The sequence below is a fragment of the Anabrus simplex genome, chromosome 6, assembly GCF_040414725.1.
Source record: "Anabrus simplex isolate iqAnaSimp1 chromosome 6, ASM4041472v1, whole genome shotgun sequence".
In the NCBI taxonomy this organism is placed as follows: domain Eukaryota; kingdom Metazoa; phylum Arthropoda; class Insecta; order Orthoptera; family Tettigoniidae; genus Anabrus; species Anabrus simplex.
In genome coordinates this window covers 42,113,068-42,134,210 of record NC_090270.1, presented here as the reverse complement: position 1 = coordinate 42,134,210, position 21,143 = coordinate 42,113,068, and the positions used below count along the sequence as shown (strand labels likewise).

The window sequence follows — 21,143 nt, the reverse complement described above, 5'->3', positions numbered from 1 at the left end:
TTTCTCAATGGCAGTAGCATTTTTCAGCAAGATAATGCTCCTGTCACAAGGCCAGGAGTGTGATGGAGTGGTTCAAGGAACACAGTGATGAGTTGCAATTGATGTGCTGGCCCCCAACTCGCCAGATCTTAATCCGATCGAACACATCTGGGATGTGATTGAACGTGGCGTCAGAGCTCATCCTCCCCCCTCCCCAGAATTTATGGGAATTAGGTAACTTGTGTGTGCAGATGTGGTGCCAACTCCCTCCAGTGATATACCAATGCCTCATTGCTTCTATGCCAAGATGCATCGCCGTTGTTATCTGTGCCAAAGGTGGACATAGCGGCTTATTAAGTAGGTAGTCATAATGTTCTGGCTGATCAGTGTGATAGGATGAATATAATGGCAGGTTCGTGTGGGAAAATGGAGCAACAGAAAGATTAGACAACAACAAACATGAAAGCAGAGTTTTGTGCATACCGTACAATATTCACCAAAGCAGCCCTTGAATGGTGGGCATAACACCTTTACATTTTACGGCATTTCCAAAGCTGAGCTTACTTTAATAAAAAGAGGGTGTTATGAACCCTGAAAAGATTTTACAAGTTACTACAGAGCCATACGAAAGTGCATTAACAGCAGGTCAACCATATCCATTTGACAATTTTGTTACACAACTTACCTGTAACATAAACAATAATTTTGATGCTTACACTTATATAGATGGCTCTCGGATTTGCAAGGAAAATAATCGTTGGCTTATGGGGTGTGCTTTTGTGGTTTTAAAGGATAACATAGGGATTAATGGTGAAAAGTTCAGATTGTCTTCAGAATGTTCAATATTTCCAGCAGAACTCTGTACTATACAATAGGCAGTTTAAAAAGAATGGATTAAGAGTCATACTTGTAATGCACGTATATTAGGAGATTCTTGGGCTCCTTCAAATGCAATTCAAGACTACATCCGATTGCTGTTAATATAAGATCACATGTATTAGACTACAGCATGTACAGTACAGTGAGAAACGAGAAGGTTAGAGATATAATAAAGGAAGAGCCACTACAAAACAGGATAGAGGCATCCAGACTTGGTATGGACACATGAAGAGAATGACAGAGGAAAGGATACCCAGAAGGATGCACGAAATAGAGATAACAAGAAAATGACTAAGAGGAAGACCAAGGTGGATAAAAGGAGTGGAAGAGTGTGTACAGAGAAGAGGAGAGGAGAGGACTGAGCAAGAGTGATAAGGGAGAAATGGTGGGAAGACAAGAGGAGATGGAGAGCCTTATGTTCCAAGCAGATCTGGCCAACAGCTGGAAACTTCATTTGATGATGACGACGACGACGACGTAAGTGTATCTGCATTCAATGGGTACAAGGTCATAACGACACAGAAGCGAACGAGAGAGCTGATGAAAATAACCAAGAAGCTGCAACCTCCCCTAACAGTTAATATATGACAAGTGCTCTATGTAATTTGTCAAAAAGGAACTGAAAACGTATATGGAACTTGTTCTTTCCAAAGATCCAAGATAGACTGAAAAGTACATTACTAACACATGATCATACTTTAACACAGTTTTTCAGGACATGGAAAATTTGGGTCATATTTTGAGAGGTTCAGAATCAATATCAATACCTGTGAAATGCCACAAACTGTTTATCATCTTTTATTTGACAGTCTTACATTGCCAAGAAGTAGATATGCATTAGTAATTCACTTATATACCATACAGGGTGGTCGGAAACAACGTGAACCGGCTATATGAGCGTTAGAGTGTAGGTCATACGATAGGTCATTTGAAAAATTTACATCAATATCTCGCGCCGTTGTAATTTAATCAGCTACTGAAGTTAGCCGATCAGATTACTTCGTAGGTGAATTCAGATGGGCTTTGTGAGGCAGTGTGGCTAAATGTGCAAGTGACTTATGACCGGCTTGAGAGCGCCAATAACAGAAATAAACCTCTCCAGGGGAGGGACTTGATCCACATTGACCTGCCATTATATTCGTCCAATTATGCAATCCTTTTCTTGTTCCTATCTCCTTACATATAATTTGATTCAACACTTGTTTGTTCCTTTCCAATACCTACAGGCCGGTCAAATGATGCATTAACAAATAATACTTATTCGTGATCTCTAGTTGAATAATATGCAGATCATTTCCCCAACATGTACTGAACACTTCTCTATTTAATCATCATAAATTTCTCTTTTCCAGCTCTAGCCAGTATAACAATAAATTGACAAGAGTGTCCACCTTTTCAATACAATATAACAAGTAAATAATATCACAAAGACTAGTTTCAGCCACTTATCTTCAGCCAAATAAAAATTAAACAGATTATATGATAACTAAAACATATATATAACAGATAAAGACAATGTTGCAGGAATAATTAAACATTAAACTACAAATAATAACAAAATGTATAGTAATGATCTTCTTGTCATGATATGTCTTAAAGTTCATTTAGGATCTCAGGCCAAGAAGTAAATCTCTGTCTGATGTAAAACAAGCACTGACTTGCTGGAGGAAGCAGGTAGGTCATGTAACAAAGGAGTGGGTAGGGAACAAGCACTGACTTATTGTAGGAAGCAGGCAATGTAAACAGACAAAATTGAAGCCATCCTTCCGCATACATCTGGCATCAGAAAGGCATCCAGCAGTAAAACGGCCACATCCACATGTGTAACACTCGCACTTACGAGCCCACCAGGTTGTAGGAAACAGCAGTGTTATTTCTCTCAATTTTAAATTTCAATTTACATTACAACACTTGAAAAACTTTTCCAGTCATAAGACCCAACAGGTCATATTCAGGTATTTGGGATGTGGTGTAGGAGAAGCCTGCTTAAGATACCCTGGACGGATCAAATCGCAAATGCTTAAGTACTTCAATGATTCGGTGAAGGAAGAAGCATCTTAGGAAATCAATCAGTCAATAACCACCGATCTACATTTAGGGCTACTGCCCAGGTGACACACTCCTTATCAATTGTTTACCTAGTCTTTTCTTAAATGTTTTAAAAGAAACTGGAAATCTACAAACACCGATTATATTCCTTTGTAAATTTTTCCAATTCCTTCCTTCTTCATTTCCCGTTTCCAGTATTCTGAGTCAGGTTAAGAATCAAGGACCACCAATGTTGTCTACCTCTTCCTATAAACAAATATTTGCTCCAATTTGTCCTCTTGAATTCGCAAAGACACAGATAGGTCTTCAGTTCTCAATTATAAAGGTTGGGTGTTTCCACCTAATCAATACTATATATATATATTTTTATGTTTAAAAAAAAAATACATTACAGGACTAGTTTTGATCTATATAGATCTTCAGCTGATAAATTATACTACTAATAATCAAAACAGCATTCATTATTATTTTTATTTTTTTTTGCTAGGGGCTTTACGTCGCACCGACACAGATAGGTCTTATGGCGACGATGGGATGGGAAAGGCCTAGGAGTTGGAAGGAAGCGGCCGTGGCCTTAATTAAGGTACAGCCCCAGCAATTGCCTGGTGTGAAAATGGGAAACCACGGAAAACCATCTTCAGGGCTGCCGATAGTGGGATTCGAACCTACTATCTCCCGGATGCAAGCTCACAGCCGCGCGCCTCTACGCGCACGGCCAACTCGCCCGGTTTCATTATTATTAAAATGCCACTCTTCTAGTCTTAGTAAATTCATGAACTAATACTACTGTTCTGGTAAAATGGGTCGTTGAAACTGTTTGCACCAGTCAAACACTTGTGAAGTACAATCACGTTGTTTTAACTCTAGTCGTGAAGAGATATGTGATGGCCCACTACTGTTTGTTGATGCTTTTAAGTAGTTTAGGAGGGAACATCTCAGATTTTGATGATCAGTTTTCTATGGTTTACATAGATGTGAACTGTCTGGTCCCAAGTCCGGAATGGGAAAGGAGGCTTAGCTGGCTTGGCAACCACCCGTAAAATCTGCTAACGCCGAGTGTTGAGCAGCGGTAAATAACTCGAACCCCCATAGGGGCAAGCGGCTTCGAGCGGATGAGCCCCTTTGGGTGGGGTGATGGTCTCCTCAGTGTACGAAATGGCACTGGAACCCATCATCTATGTCTCTGGCCCAACGGCAAAACAGACGGAGAAACCTCCTTTTTGTGGTTCTCAATGGTTGTGGAGGTGGATGAGGCCATGCCAGACGGACTGGCTGTGAAGGCACAACTCAATGGCATTTCGAGTCTGAGGCAGTCTGTTGCAGTCGTACTAGAACCTGCATATAGCATTTCATTTGTGCCGCAGGGTATAGGTCCGAGATCATAGTGTGTGGCTCACTTCCTTGCAAGCTGAGATCCACCCCGGCGATGGGATAAGGATGGTGAGGCAGTTTTTTGGGTGAAACTGGAAGCCTCTAGTTCGGACATGCACGTTGGCAGCAGATGTGTGATGGTGGTCTTTCTGAGACCCCGCAACTATTCAGGAATTCGGTCCTGCATTTGCATTTGGGCAGGACTATTTAAGATCACCACTGCCCACCCTGAATGGCGAAGGCCCTGGAAAATGTCGGCTAAACATCGGTAGTCACACTCTTAGCCAGCTGGGAGACCGCACCCAGCGGTTCACCCCTTATGCGGTCGAAAAACGAAGATCACCAAAACTCTGATTAGAGGAACCTGGAATGTTTGAACCCTACTTGATTTGAAAGACCTGAGAGAAGAACAGTGCTTGTAACCCATGAGCTTGGACAAATGAACATTGATATAGTTGCTTTAAGTGAAACAGGACTGTCCAGTGAAGGTAAACTTACAGAGTTCAGCTCAGGTTACACATTCTTCTGGAAGGGAAAAGATGAGGGAGAACACCGCATTCATGGTGTTGGATTTGCTGTGAGGACCACATTGGTGAATGATTATGAGCTAACTCCAACAGACGTCAGCAAATGAATTATGACTCTCCGTATCACACTCTCTGGAGCTAAATCTATGGCACTCACCTCCGCATATGCTCCCACCTTGGATGCTGATGCAGAAGCTAAAGACGAATTCTACAACCTGCTGAGCACTAACATCACCAAAGTACCACCAAGAGACAAGCTCTTACTACTTGGTAATTCAATGCCAGAGTTGGTAAGGATCATCAATTGTTGGGCAATGTGATGGGAAAACATAGACTTAGCAACTGCAATGCCAATAGTCTACTGCTCCGTGGTTTATGTGCTGAGCATGAACTCTTTATTACTAATACTCAGTTCTGCCTGCCTAAATGCTACAAAACCACTTAGATGCATCCTCGCTCAAAGCACTGGCACATCCTTGACTATATCACCACTAGGCAATGTGATAAAAAAGATGTCCTTGTTACAAGGGCCACAAGAAATGTCTATGACTACTGTACAGATCATAAGCTCCTTTTTCGCCGGCTGAGAATCTCAATCTGTTGCAAATCAAAAAGATCCACCATTAACCTGCTCAGAGAGATATTTGATACTTCTAAACTTCAAACTGAAACCATTGCTACAGATTACAAAAATGCAATCTCAGGCAAACTGGATAGTCATCCAGTCAGCAGTGATAGTACAAATCAGGAGTGGGCCACACTTCAGAAAGTCATCACCGAGTCAGCTGAGGAAACAATTGGTTTTGTGAGGGGAAAAAAAAGACAGGTGAACAATGTAATGGAAGTGGAAAATGTTTATTGAAGACTTTATTTGTAAAGTGTGGTAGTATGTTTTATTTGAAATGACCTAACCTGTACTTGTAACATATGGTATTTGTAAATAGTAGATTTCAGTTCTGTACTTATTAGAAGTATCTTCAAGAAAGGCAATCGTAGTGTATGTGGGAACTACTGTGGTATCAATTTAAGATTATTAAAATTTTTATTAGTCAACCTATTCAATACAAATGATATTTGCAAAGTTAGGACTTACATCCTATTAAACTAAGGTCTAAAGGGACATGTTTCGTCCTTCAAAAGGGCATCATCAGCCTTTTTACATTCATGCTAAAGGTAAAAATCAGGATCCTGATTGTCGATATAAGAAAATGTATATAAAATGAGAATAAAAATTAGAATGATTATTATACAATATGTGCGATCATGAGTTCTTAAATGACAATTGACAATTAAAAATCATTTAAAATGTTTGCGAAGAAATAAGAGTTTGTATGGTTATTACATCAGCAATCTTAAAATGATCTTATAAAACTGTACAAACTAGGCCTTGACCAAATGAATAATAAGAAAGTCTATGGCTAAAGTTGCCGTATCAAGGTTCGTGAAATTCGGCTGGAAGCAACCTGATTTTAAATGGAGAGCAAATTAGAATCCAATGGCCACTCAAGACAACATAAAACCTCTCTCGTTGAAAAGTCGTAATGAAACTGTAGTATGGCGCATGTAGATTATAAAGTTGTGTCCAGTCAATCCATTAATTTCATGTTTTACGAAGTGGGATCGCGGTCTCAGTATTTTTGTTGAAGGAGTTGTGAGAAGTTAACTAATAAGTGCCGCTGTACAGATTTTGTCAGCTCGTATACCGATGGTTAAATGGGAACATTCTTACGTGTTGGCTGTAGTTTTGAATGTGGATTGACTATTGAAGAGATATGGTGCAGAATGTTCTCGGTTTTTGCGGTATGAACTTGTTGCTTGTATGGTCTCGGTATGTCTGCGACTGTGGTATGTCACTTTTGTCAATCGTAGGTAAAATTTTCGCAAGAATTCTATTAACCCAGCTCCATATTATCATAGAGAGGATTTTACCCGAGTCTCAATGTGGTTTCCGAACCTCCAGAGGCACAAGAGATATGATCCTCCGTGCTAGACAACTACAGGAAAAATGCAGACAGCAACAGCAGCCTCTGTAGTTTACTACGATCTGGAAAAAGCCTCTGATTCAGTAGCAAGATTTGCTATGTGGAAAGTATTGAGACATTTTGGATGTCCTAAACGTTACGTGGAATTGGTTCGAGCTCTTCATAATGGCATGTCTGGACAGGTTCTTCATGATAACTCAGTATCAGGTTCGTTCCCAATCACTCGTGGATTGAAACAAGGCTGTGTGCTTGCTCCTACACTCTTTGCACTGTATATGACTGCCATGTTACATGAATCATCTGCAAACAACTTAGGCATGGAGATTAAGTTTAGTTTTGATGGAGGCCTTTTCAGTCTGGCAAGACTTTGCTCGCAAAGACGTACTCTGGTTACCAGGGAGACAGAACTGCAGTATGCCAATGACACTGCATCTCCCGCTCTAACACCTGCAGAACTACAACAGTCAGTCAACTGCTTTAAAACTGCACGTGATCGCTTTGGTTCTGCGATTAATGTGAAAAAAAAAAAATGAAGGTTCATGCACAACTTAGGCATGGAGATTAAGTTTAGTTTTGATGGAGGCCTTTTCAGTCTGGCAAGACTTTGCTCGCAAAGACGTACTCTGGATTAACTCTTTCTGAGTTCAGTATCTCCATCTTAGACACAACACTGGAGCAGGTTGATCACTTTTCATTTCTTGGAAGCATCTTGTCTAAAAGGTATACCTGCGAACAAGATGATGATAAAAGAATTGGGGCTGCTCATGCAGCATTCGGATGGTTAATGCAAGTGTCTTCATGAATAATGACCTAAAACTGCATACCAAACAAACTCATGGTGTACAAAGTTGTCATTTCCACGCTACTGCTGTGAAACTTGGACACTCTACTGCCATATCAAAAAACTTGAGCGCTTCCACCACCAAAAAATGAGATACATTTTGTGCCCATTGCATTTTCGGACGTGTTGCAAAATGGCGTCCAGAAAAGAAAGGTATAGACCACTCAGACCAAGATGGCATACAAGAAAGTCTTGACATATGAATACATTAGGAGGCCATAATTAACTTGGATCGTCTACCTTTAAAAGGCGGTGCAGAACAGAGCAATGTCAGGGGAATTGTTTCAAGAAAACAAGTAAAATAATATATTATTTAAAAAAATATACTTGAAACTAAACTCGAGACGAGAGGAAGCAAATTGCTGTTGTTGCATCGAAGAAGAGAAATAGTCAAGATTACGGCGGAATTTTTGAAGAATAACTGTTCTAAATTAAGAGAAGACGGCAAGATACTTGCTGAAGCATTGTAAAAAATATAGGGACAGCGTAATATACGAGAATTTATTCAAATACGTACGCTGATAGACTCGCGCAAGATTAGCGATACATCGGAACTCATTAATTAGAAGTTGTGAAAGAAGAGAAGGATAGAAAAAAATCATTCCTTCAGAAAAAGAATCGAGGAAGGAATTGAATTTTCAGAAAACAAATAATTTTAAAACAGAAGAATTTTCTAAGACGAGACTGAAATCTTACGCAGATATGGAGAATTGGTTAACTACAACGCAAAAGAAAATTAATAGAATATTTAAAAAAAAAATCTAAGAAATTCTTAAAATGAACATTTACTTGTCGACATTATTTGATCATATTGGCAGCTATACCATGAAGAAGATGTCTTGCTAAACTCGAGATGGACCATCCTGGAGGGAGATATGATCCAACCAGCAGACCCTACCTAAAATGAGATGAGGAATCCAGCCAAACCTCGGACCATGGCCAATGGACCAGCGATGTGACAAGGAGGAGGAGGAGAGCAACTGACAGCTGATATGATGAAAGGCGAGCTAAGTGTTTACCATAAGTATTATAATTCTTAATTTAGCTAGGCATATGCATTAGTATAAAGTATTCTAAGTGTGAGATATTTAAGAGTGCAAGTGATACAATGAAGTGAACTGTGTTACATGTAATCTGCTAATACTATATTAAGTTAGCATATAAGTAGATTGATATATCGTGGAGTATGGCTATGCATAAAATAAGTGAATTACTATAGTAATTGAAAATACGAGAAGAAGAACTATCGAACAGCTGAATACAAGGATTAGCGTATGTTAAATATTATCTACGGATCTCGTGGAACCATTCAATCAATGATTATGTCACAGGTGGATCGTATGAGAGGAAGTGAAAGATATAGTCGAGTTATTACTTGTAAAGTAATGTTAAATGCACAAACGAAATATTTAAGGTTAAGCATCGTAATATTGGAAGAGAGTTGATTATTTAAGGGAGTATTTACTTAAAGAAGAATGGTACATCTTAGTAATTGCATTTATTATGGAAGAGGTTATGAATGATGAAATATGGTATAGAGAAAGATGAAATGGAATAGTGAAGAAAGAAGTTATATGAAATAATTTGTGTATGATAATGTGGGTTTCGGTAATTATAAGACTGATATATGGATGGTAGATGCTGAGATATTCATATGTTGGATCAATTAGACAGTGCAAGCACAAGGAAAGAGATACACCGTGGGAATGACACAAAGTAAGGTATGAATGGAGGATATATATGTATAGTTGAGATTAGAGAGTTAACGTAACGTCAAATACAGCTGTTAATATTAAAATATTTATGTCTTATGATGTATTCTCGTAACATATGTGAAGTGAAAGATGTGTTAAGCCAGTATAGATATTAGAAGTGATGCAGATAAATAGTACCAAGGTATCATAACATAAATACTTATAAAATTACTTGCACGTATGATATATTAAATATAAGCCTAGTGAATGGATGCATATTGAGCCGTATAGCAGCAAATTAAGAATTTTTTAGATAGAATAGTGAGGTAGATTAGTTTATATTTTGAGTGTTGATTTATAATTTATGTAGTAATTTTAAATGAGAAGCTAGTAAATTAGCAGCCGAGATTTAGAAGGCAATAGGGATGGAAACCTTAGCCTGTCAGTCGTCATAAAACATTTCTTCGCCAGAGAACAATTTTGATAATGAATTCAGATAGCATAAACTTAAATTTTGTCAATGGTAACAAAGTGATTGAATTATAATGATTGATTTGAATTGTTTAATTTTCTTGCAAGCTAATTAATTACTTACATAATAACTGAATGACTGATTTAATTCTCAAACATGATTATATGTGAGGAAGTTTAAATTAATGTCAGAAACAGTGAATTCAATCTATTATTTTATTTTATTAGCAAGCCAGCGCTGACTTAAATGTAAAATATTAGGAATTATTATTGATTTTAATCGTCGATTATGAAAGTTTTTGATAATGAGTTCTCAATTCTTCAATTTTTGGTTAATTTAATAAATGTTTTCTCTTATTATTTTCTTATTAAGTGAGTGATAATTTGTAGCAGTTGAGTGTAGATAGACTTAGTGTCTAAGATGTTTCTCATATGATTTGCGTTGGAGTTAAGCGGTCAATGATAGATTTATTCTTGAATGCGATAGGATGGAGACGTTCATCGATAATTGTCGCGTGCGGTCCCTACCTTTTTCTCTGAATTCACGAATTCACGTTAATCCTAGCCAAGAAGAAAAATTAAATATTTTTCTTATGAGAAGAAATACCCTGAGATTACATCTGGCAGTCGGAAAATTTTAGCTGTGTCGTACCTGGGCGCAGGAAGAGCGCAATCTTAAATATCAAGTGGGAGGACTATGTGACAAACACTGCAGCTCTCAACAAAGCGCAGCTAAATAGCATTGAGGCAACAATCATCGCTCATCAACTGAGATGGTTAGGCCAAGTTCACCGCATGAGTGATACCAGGCTTCCCTGACAAATTCTTTATGGCGAACTTTGCTCCGGCAGTAGACCACATGGAGCCCCTCTTAAGTGTTTTAAGGACCAACTGAAACACATTATGAAGACAACAGGTATAAATATACACACATGGGAAGAATATGCTGTAGCCCGTTCACTGCAGTGGAACACTACATCCATTGCTGTCAACCTGTTCAAAAGAGAACGCTGCAGACATCAAGGGGCCAAGCGACAAGCAAGAAAGCTCCGTCAATTAAAACCCCACCCTCCTGCATCCATTCAGTGTGATTTGTGTGGGCGTATGTTTTATGCCAAGATCGGTCTGCTTAGTCATCACAAATAAGTCCATAAACAGAGTTGAACTGCTCACTTCATGCAGGAAGAAGTTATATATACTCCGATCGAGTTACAGCCGTCAAAGATGGCGAACTCTAGAATAGCAAGTTTTGTCTATTACGTGAAGTATAGTAGACGTATGATGTTCCCTCAAGTTCTTGAGGGCTTGCTTCCTGTTGGTACACCACCAAAAAGGCCACAGGACTAGTGTGAGAATGGGAAATCAGGGGAAACCATCTTCAGGGCTGTCGACAGTGGGGTTCGAACCCACTTTCTCCTGAATGCAAGCTGATAACTATGTGACCCAAAATGCATGACCTCTTGCTCGGTCTGCGCAAAAGAGAACTGTTCCGAGTTGGAGACTTCTTATGGAATATAAGAGAAGGGAGGCTGGGGGGAAGGAAACAGCGGCGAAGGCCACTTTACACTTTACAGACTGTCTACTTCTGTAACCTAACGGTTAGCCCTATTAGCTGCTGTCCTCAGGGGCCCGGGTTCAACTCCTGGTACTGCCAGAAATTTAAGAATGTCAGGAGAGGCTAGTATGTGGTTAAAATGGTACATGCAGCTCTTCACCTTTGGGGGTGTGCCTGAAAAGAGCTGCACCAACTCAAAATGAGGATACGAGTTTACTTTTCTACTTTTATAAACAGACTAAAATAAGAAGTAGGAGTTCATACATTTGGGCAACTAAAGGAAAGCGCTCCCTGCCAAGAAACTTGGGAGAGTGGTCATCAGATGAATAAACCAGCAAGAAAGCTGATACACTATGGATTGAGTATGAAAAAGCTTGTGTTAAACAAGAATGCATTAGTGAAAACTAAATTTGATGTGTGTCTACTATTTTGTTATATTAAAGAATATGTACTGTAGCAGTAAATTGTAATTTAACTGTGTATTATGACAGTTTGTTATTTGGAATAAGTCTGTTACTTTCGAAAACGAACAAAACCAGTGGCATGTGATAGTGAAGACTGTAATGGTCGGATGGTCTCTCCCCCGTGTTGGTAGTCATCCGTGACTGGGGGAGGGGAATGTGTGTTTGTTGTTTTCATCAGTCTTATTTAGTAAAAATATGTTTGATATTTCCCAAAATTAACAATACTGGTTGCATGTGAGTGCAATGGTTGTGGCGGGGGTCTGTTCACAGTTTTTGTTCGCTTATATATAGTAAAAGTAAGTTTGGTATGATCGAAAAATAACAATACTGTTGCATATGATTGCGATGGACGGATGTTCTCTCCTCTGGTTAGTGTAACTGTAACTGGGGTGGTTTTGTTCATTGGCTTCGACCATTGATATGTAGTATAAATAAGGTTGTATAATATGTATTGGGTATGAAACATGTACTAACATTATTGTAACATTTATGGACTCGGAATATCTTTGGATTTTTTTTTTTTTTTTTTTTTTATTTTTTTTTTTTAAGTACACTCAAATCTAACTCCATGTAAAGATTTAAATTACAATAAACGAATACACTCTCCCCAGCTGGTGGTCATCCATGACTGGGAGAGAAGTGTATTCATTCATTCATTCATTCATTATTTTGTCATAGTGGAAGTCACTTCTTTTCAGTTTCGACTTAGTCCACAACTGTTAGGTTCTTCAGTCTGACTAATTTATGATTAAATAAATTTAGAAAATACATCAAAACAAGGAAACATTTAAAAACAACCTATACCTGAAAAAGAAACAATCTGTTGTTAAATTTATTATTTATCACATTGATTTTTTTCTTACAAGTTGCTTTACGTCTTTAGTGGGAAGGAAGCGGCCATGGCTTTAATTAAAGTACAACCCCAGCATTTACCTGGTGTGAAAATGGAAAACCCTCTTCAGGGCTGCCGACTATCTCCCGGATGCAAGCTCACAGCTTGCGCACCCCTAACCGCACGGCTAACTGGTTCAGTACATCACTTTGAATAGGAACTATCATTTCTCCAGCACACATCAACAATTTAATCACTTTCCAGCAGTCACAGTATGAAAGTTTACTGCACAAAGAGTTGGTGTTTATTTTTGAATTTATTTTATACTCCATCCAGTAGCCACGATCGTTAGGTGTGAAGTATATATGGTCTGACACTGTTATTAGCCGGTCTGGTGCCATTCAATAGGACTAGGCTATGTGCTGGCACCAGGTTTCACCCTCTCCCTTCCTAATATTAAATATTACGTCATTTATTTCATCTCATTACCTCTCTGATAAGAATGATGTCAGGAAGGATATCCGGTTGTAAAAACTTGCAACAAAGTTTCATCTCACTTCATACCTAACCCCACAGAGAAACGGGACAAGGGTTGTACATACATACATTATACTTCAACAATGCTTAAAAATTATCTAAAGCCTTTCATTATGGCATTTTGTTTGAACAATGAATAAATTTGAATATAGACATGATAAAGGCTTTTGGGCTTATGCCGTGTCAAGAAAACAAGGTGAAAATCTTTGTTTCGCAGAGAACTTTGCTCTGCATCTTCAGAAGAAAATCTTGACTGTTCATGAGGAAGACTTTTCCAAGAATAAAAGGTTGAATTTAGACATTACTAGTAAAAGTGTGAGTGATACGTTCATTCGTCACCAGATGGTTCACCGTATGCGGTACAGCGCTAGCATTCGAAGTGGAACCTGACTGCACCATCAGAATCAGACTGAGAGTGCGGTGGGAGGAGGGGTCACATAACAAGTTTACATACATTATGAAAGTATGACACTGACACAAGCATGGAGTGAAACATCTGGTGATGAAGAATGTACAAATTTGGAAAACACCGAAACAAGATAACAATAGTGACGGGACAGGCTCCAGCCAGACAAATCAGCAATACTACAACTTTTATTATAAGGTGGATCCAAATTATAATAAAAGTTGTAATCTTGGTTCAATACGGACAAACAATGAAATTTATTCATTTAAATCAGCAATAGCTGAGCACGTCCTATCATTGGGTCACGATGTCGTATTCCAAGGATTACATGTAATATTACATGTAATAAATATCATTTTTGGTCCGTATTGATGATGTAGATTGAAATAATAACATTAAGTTATTTATTAGACCACCTAATCAATACAAAATCGTCTTGGATGATTTACATAAATTTGTTAGCTAATAGTGGGACATGTTTCGCCTTCTCTGAAGGCATCATCAGCCATAGTCTTAACCTTAAATTAAAAATAAGCGTCTAAATAACATGTAGTGATGAAATGAATTTTAAAATCTTGAAGAGATTTGAAGTAAAATAACATTAAAAATAACAATGATGGTTTGAAAATACAATGTGATGAGATACAATAGTGGAAGTATTAACAAAATTAACCTTAGAAGGCTGCTAAAATAAGTACAATGGAATAAAACAACAGATTGTTATACAACAAGTAGTAAGATTGCATAAAAGTAAAGTTGATAGTAATGGCGGTTATAATTAGACGATGGCGAAAAATCTTATGTAATCAAAGTAAAGAGGAGAGAGTAAAAGTCAAAGTTAGTCGAGAGATCCGAAGTTCATTATGATCTTGAAGATAAAGGATGAAAGTCAGATGCATATGGTGAAGTTGTAGAACACGTTGAGGATATGAAGTTGGTGAATAGAAGTTGAAGAACAGTTTCAAATAGGATCACTATGGACCATCTCAAAATTTGAAGTGATGTTCAAATGTTGTAAATTGTGAGTTTGTAGATATTCTAGTTGAAAAAGCATATACAAGTGGAATCACTTGACGGTGACAAAGATAGCTGTAATATTATGAGTAAGAAGTATTTGCAACAGTAGACTTCTTGCTACGTGTGTTATAACAGCTATTACAGCTATTACAGCTATCTTTGTCACCGTCAAGTGATTCCACTTGTATATGCTTTTTCAACTAGAATATCTACAAACTCACAATTTACAACATTTGAACATCACTTCAAATTTTGAGATGGTCCATAGTGATCCTATTTGAAACTGTTCTTCAACTTCTATTCACCAACTTCATATCCTCAACGTGTTCTACAACTTCACCATATGCATCTGACTTTCATCCTTTATCTTCAAGATCATAATGAACTTCGGATCTCTCGACTAACTTTGACTTTTACTCTCTCCTCTTTACTTTGATTACATAAGATTTTTCGCCATCGTCTAATTATAACCGCCATTACTATCAACTTTACTTTTATGCAATCTTACTACTTGTTGTATAACAATCTGTTGTTTTATTCCATTGTACTTATTTTAGCAGCCTTCTAAGGTTAATTTTGTTAATACTTCCACTATTGTATCTCATCACATTGTATTTTCAAACCATCATTGTTATTTTTAATGTTATTTTACTTCAAATCTCTTCAAGATTTTAAAATTCATTTCATCACTACATGTTATTTAAACGCTTATTCTTAATTTAAGGTTAAGACTATGGCTGATGATGCCTTCAGAGAAGGCGAAACATGTCCCACTATTAGCTAACAAATTTATGTAAATCATCCAAGACGATTTTGTATTGATTAGGTGGTCTAATAAATAACTTAATGTTATTATTTCAATTCCAAGGATTATACGGGAAGCTGTGGAAATAAATAGAAATCCTAACAATTTCAACAGGGACACTGGCTATCAATTAATACGTGGTTGCCAGACATTAAGAATTTACGTAGGTGGTTCCCTTCCTTGTCCCTTCATTATATCATGTCTGTAAGTACGGGCCATGAAAGCATCAATGGTAAGAAATCTGAATATGTTTTAAACAATTTCCCCTGAACTCATTACGCTAATAGGTAGACAGTAATCCTTACACTTTCACAGCGAACCGTAACTCTTGAGTTTTACATATTTCAATTGCAAAATACATGCATTTTGACCGCAGTAGGTTAATGTTTTCAAAATTGTAGCATTTCATTTAAGAATAATTGAAACATGAGCTTTACATACAGGAACATTCTTTTATCTATGCCGGTGATTGTCACTTGCCTGGTCACCAGCGCTGCAAGCTTGTCTCTCGCCAAGCACTTTGTCATAATGCGCTTCTCAGTTCCCATCTTTTGGAGTCTGCTGAAAGCTTTATCAGCGTAAGGTTCAGTTTAGTCTAGTGTTCACGTGTTTAGCGCTCAGTATGTTGTTCCAATGCCATTCTTATTACGTGAGCATGTGTATATACATAATACCTTCATAAAGTACAGAAAATCTTGTGTGAAAACACTCTATGACCCAGTGCTGGGCAAATGCTGGTCGCATAACTGCAAAGTGCTTGGCAAGAGACAAGCTCGTAGCGCAGGTGACCGTGCGAGCAGCAATCCTTGGCACAGATAAAAGAATGTCCCTGTAGCTGCTTATATGTTCTTTTATTTCTGGAAGTGGGGGTGGCAAATTTTATCACTATCTAGGGGCAGCACAGTAACTAAATCCAGCCTTGCAATAAGGAAGGTCAAATGAACTGTATTGCTATTGACCTATCCAAAGCATTTAATAGGGTAGATCATGGGAGATTACTGACAAAAATGAGGGCAACTGCACTAGACAAAAGGGTGGTTGAATGGGTGGCTATGTGTTTTCTTATATATACAAATGACACGAGTAAAGTTCGGAATCACAGATAAGGATATTTGCAGATGATGCTGTACTGCATAGAGCAGTAAATGACTTACAGGATGAACAACTGCAGGGGGACTTAAACAATGTAGTGAGATGGACAGCAGACAATGGTATGCATGTAAATGGAATGAAAAGTCAAGTTGTTTCACCAAGAGGAAAAGTCCTCTCAGTTTTAATTATTGTGTTGATGGGGTGATAGTAGCTCATGGGGACCAATGTAAGTAACTAGGTGTTAATATAAGGAATGATCTTCATTGCGGTAATAATATTAATGAGATAGTTAAGAAACGTTACAGATCTCTTCACATGGTTATCAGAGTATTTAGGGATTGCAGTAAGGATGTAAAGGAGCGGGCGTTTAAGTCTCTGGTAAGACCACAGTTAGAGGATGGTTCCAGTGTATGGGACCTTCACCAGAACTGCTTGATATGAGAACTAGAAAAAATTCAAAGGAAGGCAGCACGATTTATTCTGGGTGATTTCCGACAAAGGAGTAGTGTTACTAAAATGTTGCAAACTTTGGGCTGGGAAGACTCGGGAGTAAGGAGACGAGATGCTCGACTATGTGGTATGTTACACATTATAATTCTCATGTTAGGTTCGTATTGAAATGTACGTAAATACAAAGCATGTTACAAGTGTGATATTAAAATAACACTTGTAACATACTTTGTATTTATGTGCTATGTTTCGAGCTGTCAGTGGTGAGTTGGTGTGGAATGATATAATTAGAAGAAGTGGAGCTTTTAAAAGTAGGAAAGATCATAATATGAAGATAAAAGTTGGAATCCAAAGGGACAGATGGGGTAAATGTTCATTTATAGGATGAGGAGTAAGGGATTGGAATAAATTATCAAGGGGAATGTTCAATAAACTTCCAAGTTTGTTGAAAATACTTAAGAAAAAGCTAGGTAAATAATTATAAATAAATGTAAACATGAGGTAAACAATTAATAAGGAATCTGTTACCTGGGCGACCGCCCTAAATGCAGATCATTGATGACTGACTGACTGAACAAACAGAAAGTCGATTCTCCATAATACTGTATACGTACTCATCTTGCAAAGCTAATTAGAGGAAATCACAATATTTTCAAAGTGGTATTTTAAAAACCAGTCAGCAAAGATAAGATTTGGTCCGTTTCAAGTATTTTCTACTCGTGCTCGCATAATCAAACAGCTGAAGTCATGACAAGATTAAAACAATACGATAAATTACTTCAGTTTAGTTAACAAGAAAGCATACATGCAGCTGAAATAAAATGAAAGTATGACAAGTTTAGGTACCAGTAGGTCATTTTGTTTCCATCTCTCTAATCTTGTGCAGTGTATAGAGCGAGCGTTCTCAATCTGGTGCTCACCAGCACCAATGCTCATGAGGGTGTTGTTCCAAGTGAACAAAATAATTTCAGAAATGAAACAAATTATATTTTCAGTATAATTAAAATTAGAAATATTCCTTTTTACAGCAATTGACAATGCACTTATAACATTTCCCAAACCTAGTCTGACAGTCCCAAAAATTGTCGAGATTTTTTGAACAAATTTGATTAATGTTTCCGTACTTTGGAAGAAAACAACCAACTGTTTAACATGGTATTTAATCTTTTCAATTCAGGGGACCTTATCAGAAATATTACGGTTATTCAAGAGAATAATATAGCTGCTTAGAATTGACAGACCTCCAATATACTCCTTAGTGCTAACATTCTTTTTTTTAAAAGAGAATTTCAAAGTCTTTTGGAGAGCAGAACGTATGAAAAGGTTCCAAATACTGTGAAGTGTTTCTCTCAAATGTTGGCTACGTTCAGCATAACCTACAAGTGCAAGAAACCTTTCTCACTTGACCTCCAGAACAAAGCACAACCTATATTAAGTTAACTAATTCACATATGCAGTAATGTTCACATTCAGTTATGAGCGACTTCTTCCTGAAATTCTGAGTAATGTTCAAGATCTAGAATATCATTAACATGGTGAGTTCTTTAAAAATATATGCAGGCCTATTTATTTATTAAAGCTACTGGTGTTTGATTTCATGGTGCTAGCATACTTAGTATTGCATGTGCGTGCTGTTCAGTCTTAAAGGCTGAGAATCCTGTTACAGATCAAAAAGAGAGTTCCTATAGGTCCTGTAAGTGGTCCTACCATTGGTTATTCCATCCTGACATGATAGTTTAAGATTTCAACCCAAACAAATGTTATTTCATGGTCCATACATTTATATAGTTTTGATCTGCAGAGTTACAGCACAATGTTAATGGTTAGGGATGATTCTGATTGTGTTCCAAACTAGTTCTGTGAGTTCATTACATTTCAGTCTTTAGCCATCAGCAGAAAATGTATTTTTTTAACTACACTTTGATTTTGAAGTAGTTTCAATTTATTTTGTGTTTATTCAAAGCACCTCTGTAATGTAACCTAAATTAACCTAATAAAGCCACATCTGCTCAAGAGGTCAGTTCCTGTTTGCCACCAAAGCAACACACACAAAATAATCTAATACATGTTACAAAGATGCAAAGGATCATAACTTACCAATATTTTAACTTAACAAGCTTCATATTGTAGATTTCTATTATCTGAAAGTTAAGAGAGATTATGTGAGTTCTGGACAATGACACACAAAAATTCTACCAGTATACAGTATATCTAGCTTATGCAAAAAAAGAAATAGGAAAATTTTGATAAAATTCACTCACCTTCAGTCTTTGCACAATTGGATCAAAAATTAACCGAATGCCATCCTGCGGCAAATTGATCACAAGATCAACACCAAGAGGGTTCTGAAAGCACACAAAGATATCAATACCACAACTGAAGTTAACAGGTAGGCTAATTCTTGTATTTTTCTAAATGACAAAATGCCTGTATCTGATTAATAACATAGTTAATCTTACCATATCACTGTACAGCACTTGAACACCTTTTATAATTCCAACTTGTGATTGAATTATTGCTACTGCTTGTGAAAAATGCATTCCTAAAATTAGAAAATAAATTAAATCAGGAAAAATAAGAAACATTCTGCAACTAGTAATACCTCTGAAATACATATCTGAACACATTTTAACTAACTATCAATAGACATTTTATATAAGAAAATATTTACTAATCGACTCGTAGAAAAAAATAACGAAAGCAATAACAACATTCAATGTATTTTTGTTGAGACTGTACTATCTCTGTCAATTTGAGATGAAATAAAAATAGGATCAGCAAATGGTATATGTTAAATACAGGTTAGCAGAAATAAATTTAAAATAACTTTTATCGAATTAGTAATACATTAATCTATCCTGTACACTGTGTTAAGCCGTCAGGAGCGGAGTAGCTAATACGCAAAATAATACAATGATAATGGTGAAAAAAAATCTTACCAAGAATAAACTCCCATTGTTCGCATCCTAGAGATCTTTCTGGTACCACTTCTAGTTCTAGCATTTCTTCAGTGTTCACAAATGATGGCAATACGTCTACTTTTGTAATAATTTAACAGTGACAACTAAGAATCTAGCTATATTTCTGTTTAATACGCAGCTCCTTTGTCTGCTTCTTTACGTCGCCATCTTGATTGTTTTATCTCTCAGCTGTCAACCAGTGACGTAAGAACAGCTGGGAAGTATGAAAACGTTATGGCACCACGTTCTTTTGTTTGTTTACGATCCCAGCTGATCAGAAAATCTCGCTGACAAATTTCTATTAACTTATATTACATTTTAAATTATTATAAATTGGAAGACCTTACATCAGTCAGTAAAAAAACAAGGAGATGAAACAAAAGAACGCATCGTTACCAACAGCCTGTAGACAAGTGTGTACTTGCGCTTCTACAGAAGGATGAAAATAAAAGCATTCTGAATTTAAATGTACTGCTTGCTGTGAGCGAGAATACCAACTACTCAAGAGCTCGTCTCTTCCAAAGGGGTTTTTGTGAACTAACTCTCTGTGGAGAGAACAAAGACATTTTCCCGTCAGAATGAGACAAGCGGAAATACTTCAGAAAAGTGGGGAGTTTTATTAATGAAAAATTAACATTACGTCAATTTTCCACAGAAAAGTGTAGTCTCTAGTTGGCACATAAGAACAGATGGCTTGAAATTCTTTTTCTTAACAATAAATTATTTAGGATTATTAATTCGTGTCCCAAATGAACATGTGCGGAACGTTCGATACAATGGAAACTACGTAAACTCTGTTTCTCTGTGAGAGTTGAGTAGAGTAGTTTTCAGGGGAGAGCCAATGAGATTTTGAGCTCTGGTCTCTTTCACGAAAGGAGTTTTTTCTTCTTTCTTATTCCGCTTTAGTATATGTAGTCATACTATGGCTTACAATAATGTTCTCCGTCAGATGATGGAGAATGGTTGCCTAGTTGTACTTCCTTTTAAAACAATAATCACCACCACCACCAGTCAGATGATAAGCATATTGTAAGTTACCCGTAGTTAGTCAAGTTCTCATCAAAACAGTTATCTACTAATGGAAGTAACACTTCTTGAAACATTATTTTTTACGCAATAATGAACATTATCGTTCGGCATAAATCTGCTATGGTGAGATCGTTATTTGTCAGGCCGACATGCCCAGCATCTCCTCCCTCGTATTCCCCTGCGCTTTCTTTACTCTCACGCCC

The 21,143-nt window shown here is 37.3% G+C and overlaps 1 protein-coding gene across 1 annotated transcript in view; it reads right to left on the bottom strand.

Moving 5' to 3' along the window:
• Positions 1-20,076, bottom strand: part of LOC136875443 (PHAF1 protein CG7083) — a 133,971-nt gene extending 113,895 nt beyond the window's left edge. Inside the window, exons 1-4 of the mRNA XM_067148995.2 lie at positions 19,891-20,076; positions 19,411-19,493; positions 19,213-19,296; positions 19,049-19,092 (exon numbers count right to left, since the gene is read on the bottom strand). Coding sequence (XP_067005096.2) covers positions 19,049-19,092; positions 19,213-19,296; positions 19,411-19,493; positions 19,891-19,954 — 275 coding nt within the window. The 5' untranslated portion in view covers positions 19,955-20,076. The remainder of the gene's footprint in view (positions 1-19,048; positions 19,093-19,212; positions 19,297-19,410; positions 19,494-19,890) is intronic.
• Positions 20,077-21,143: the final 1,067 nt, after the last annotated feature.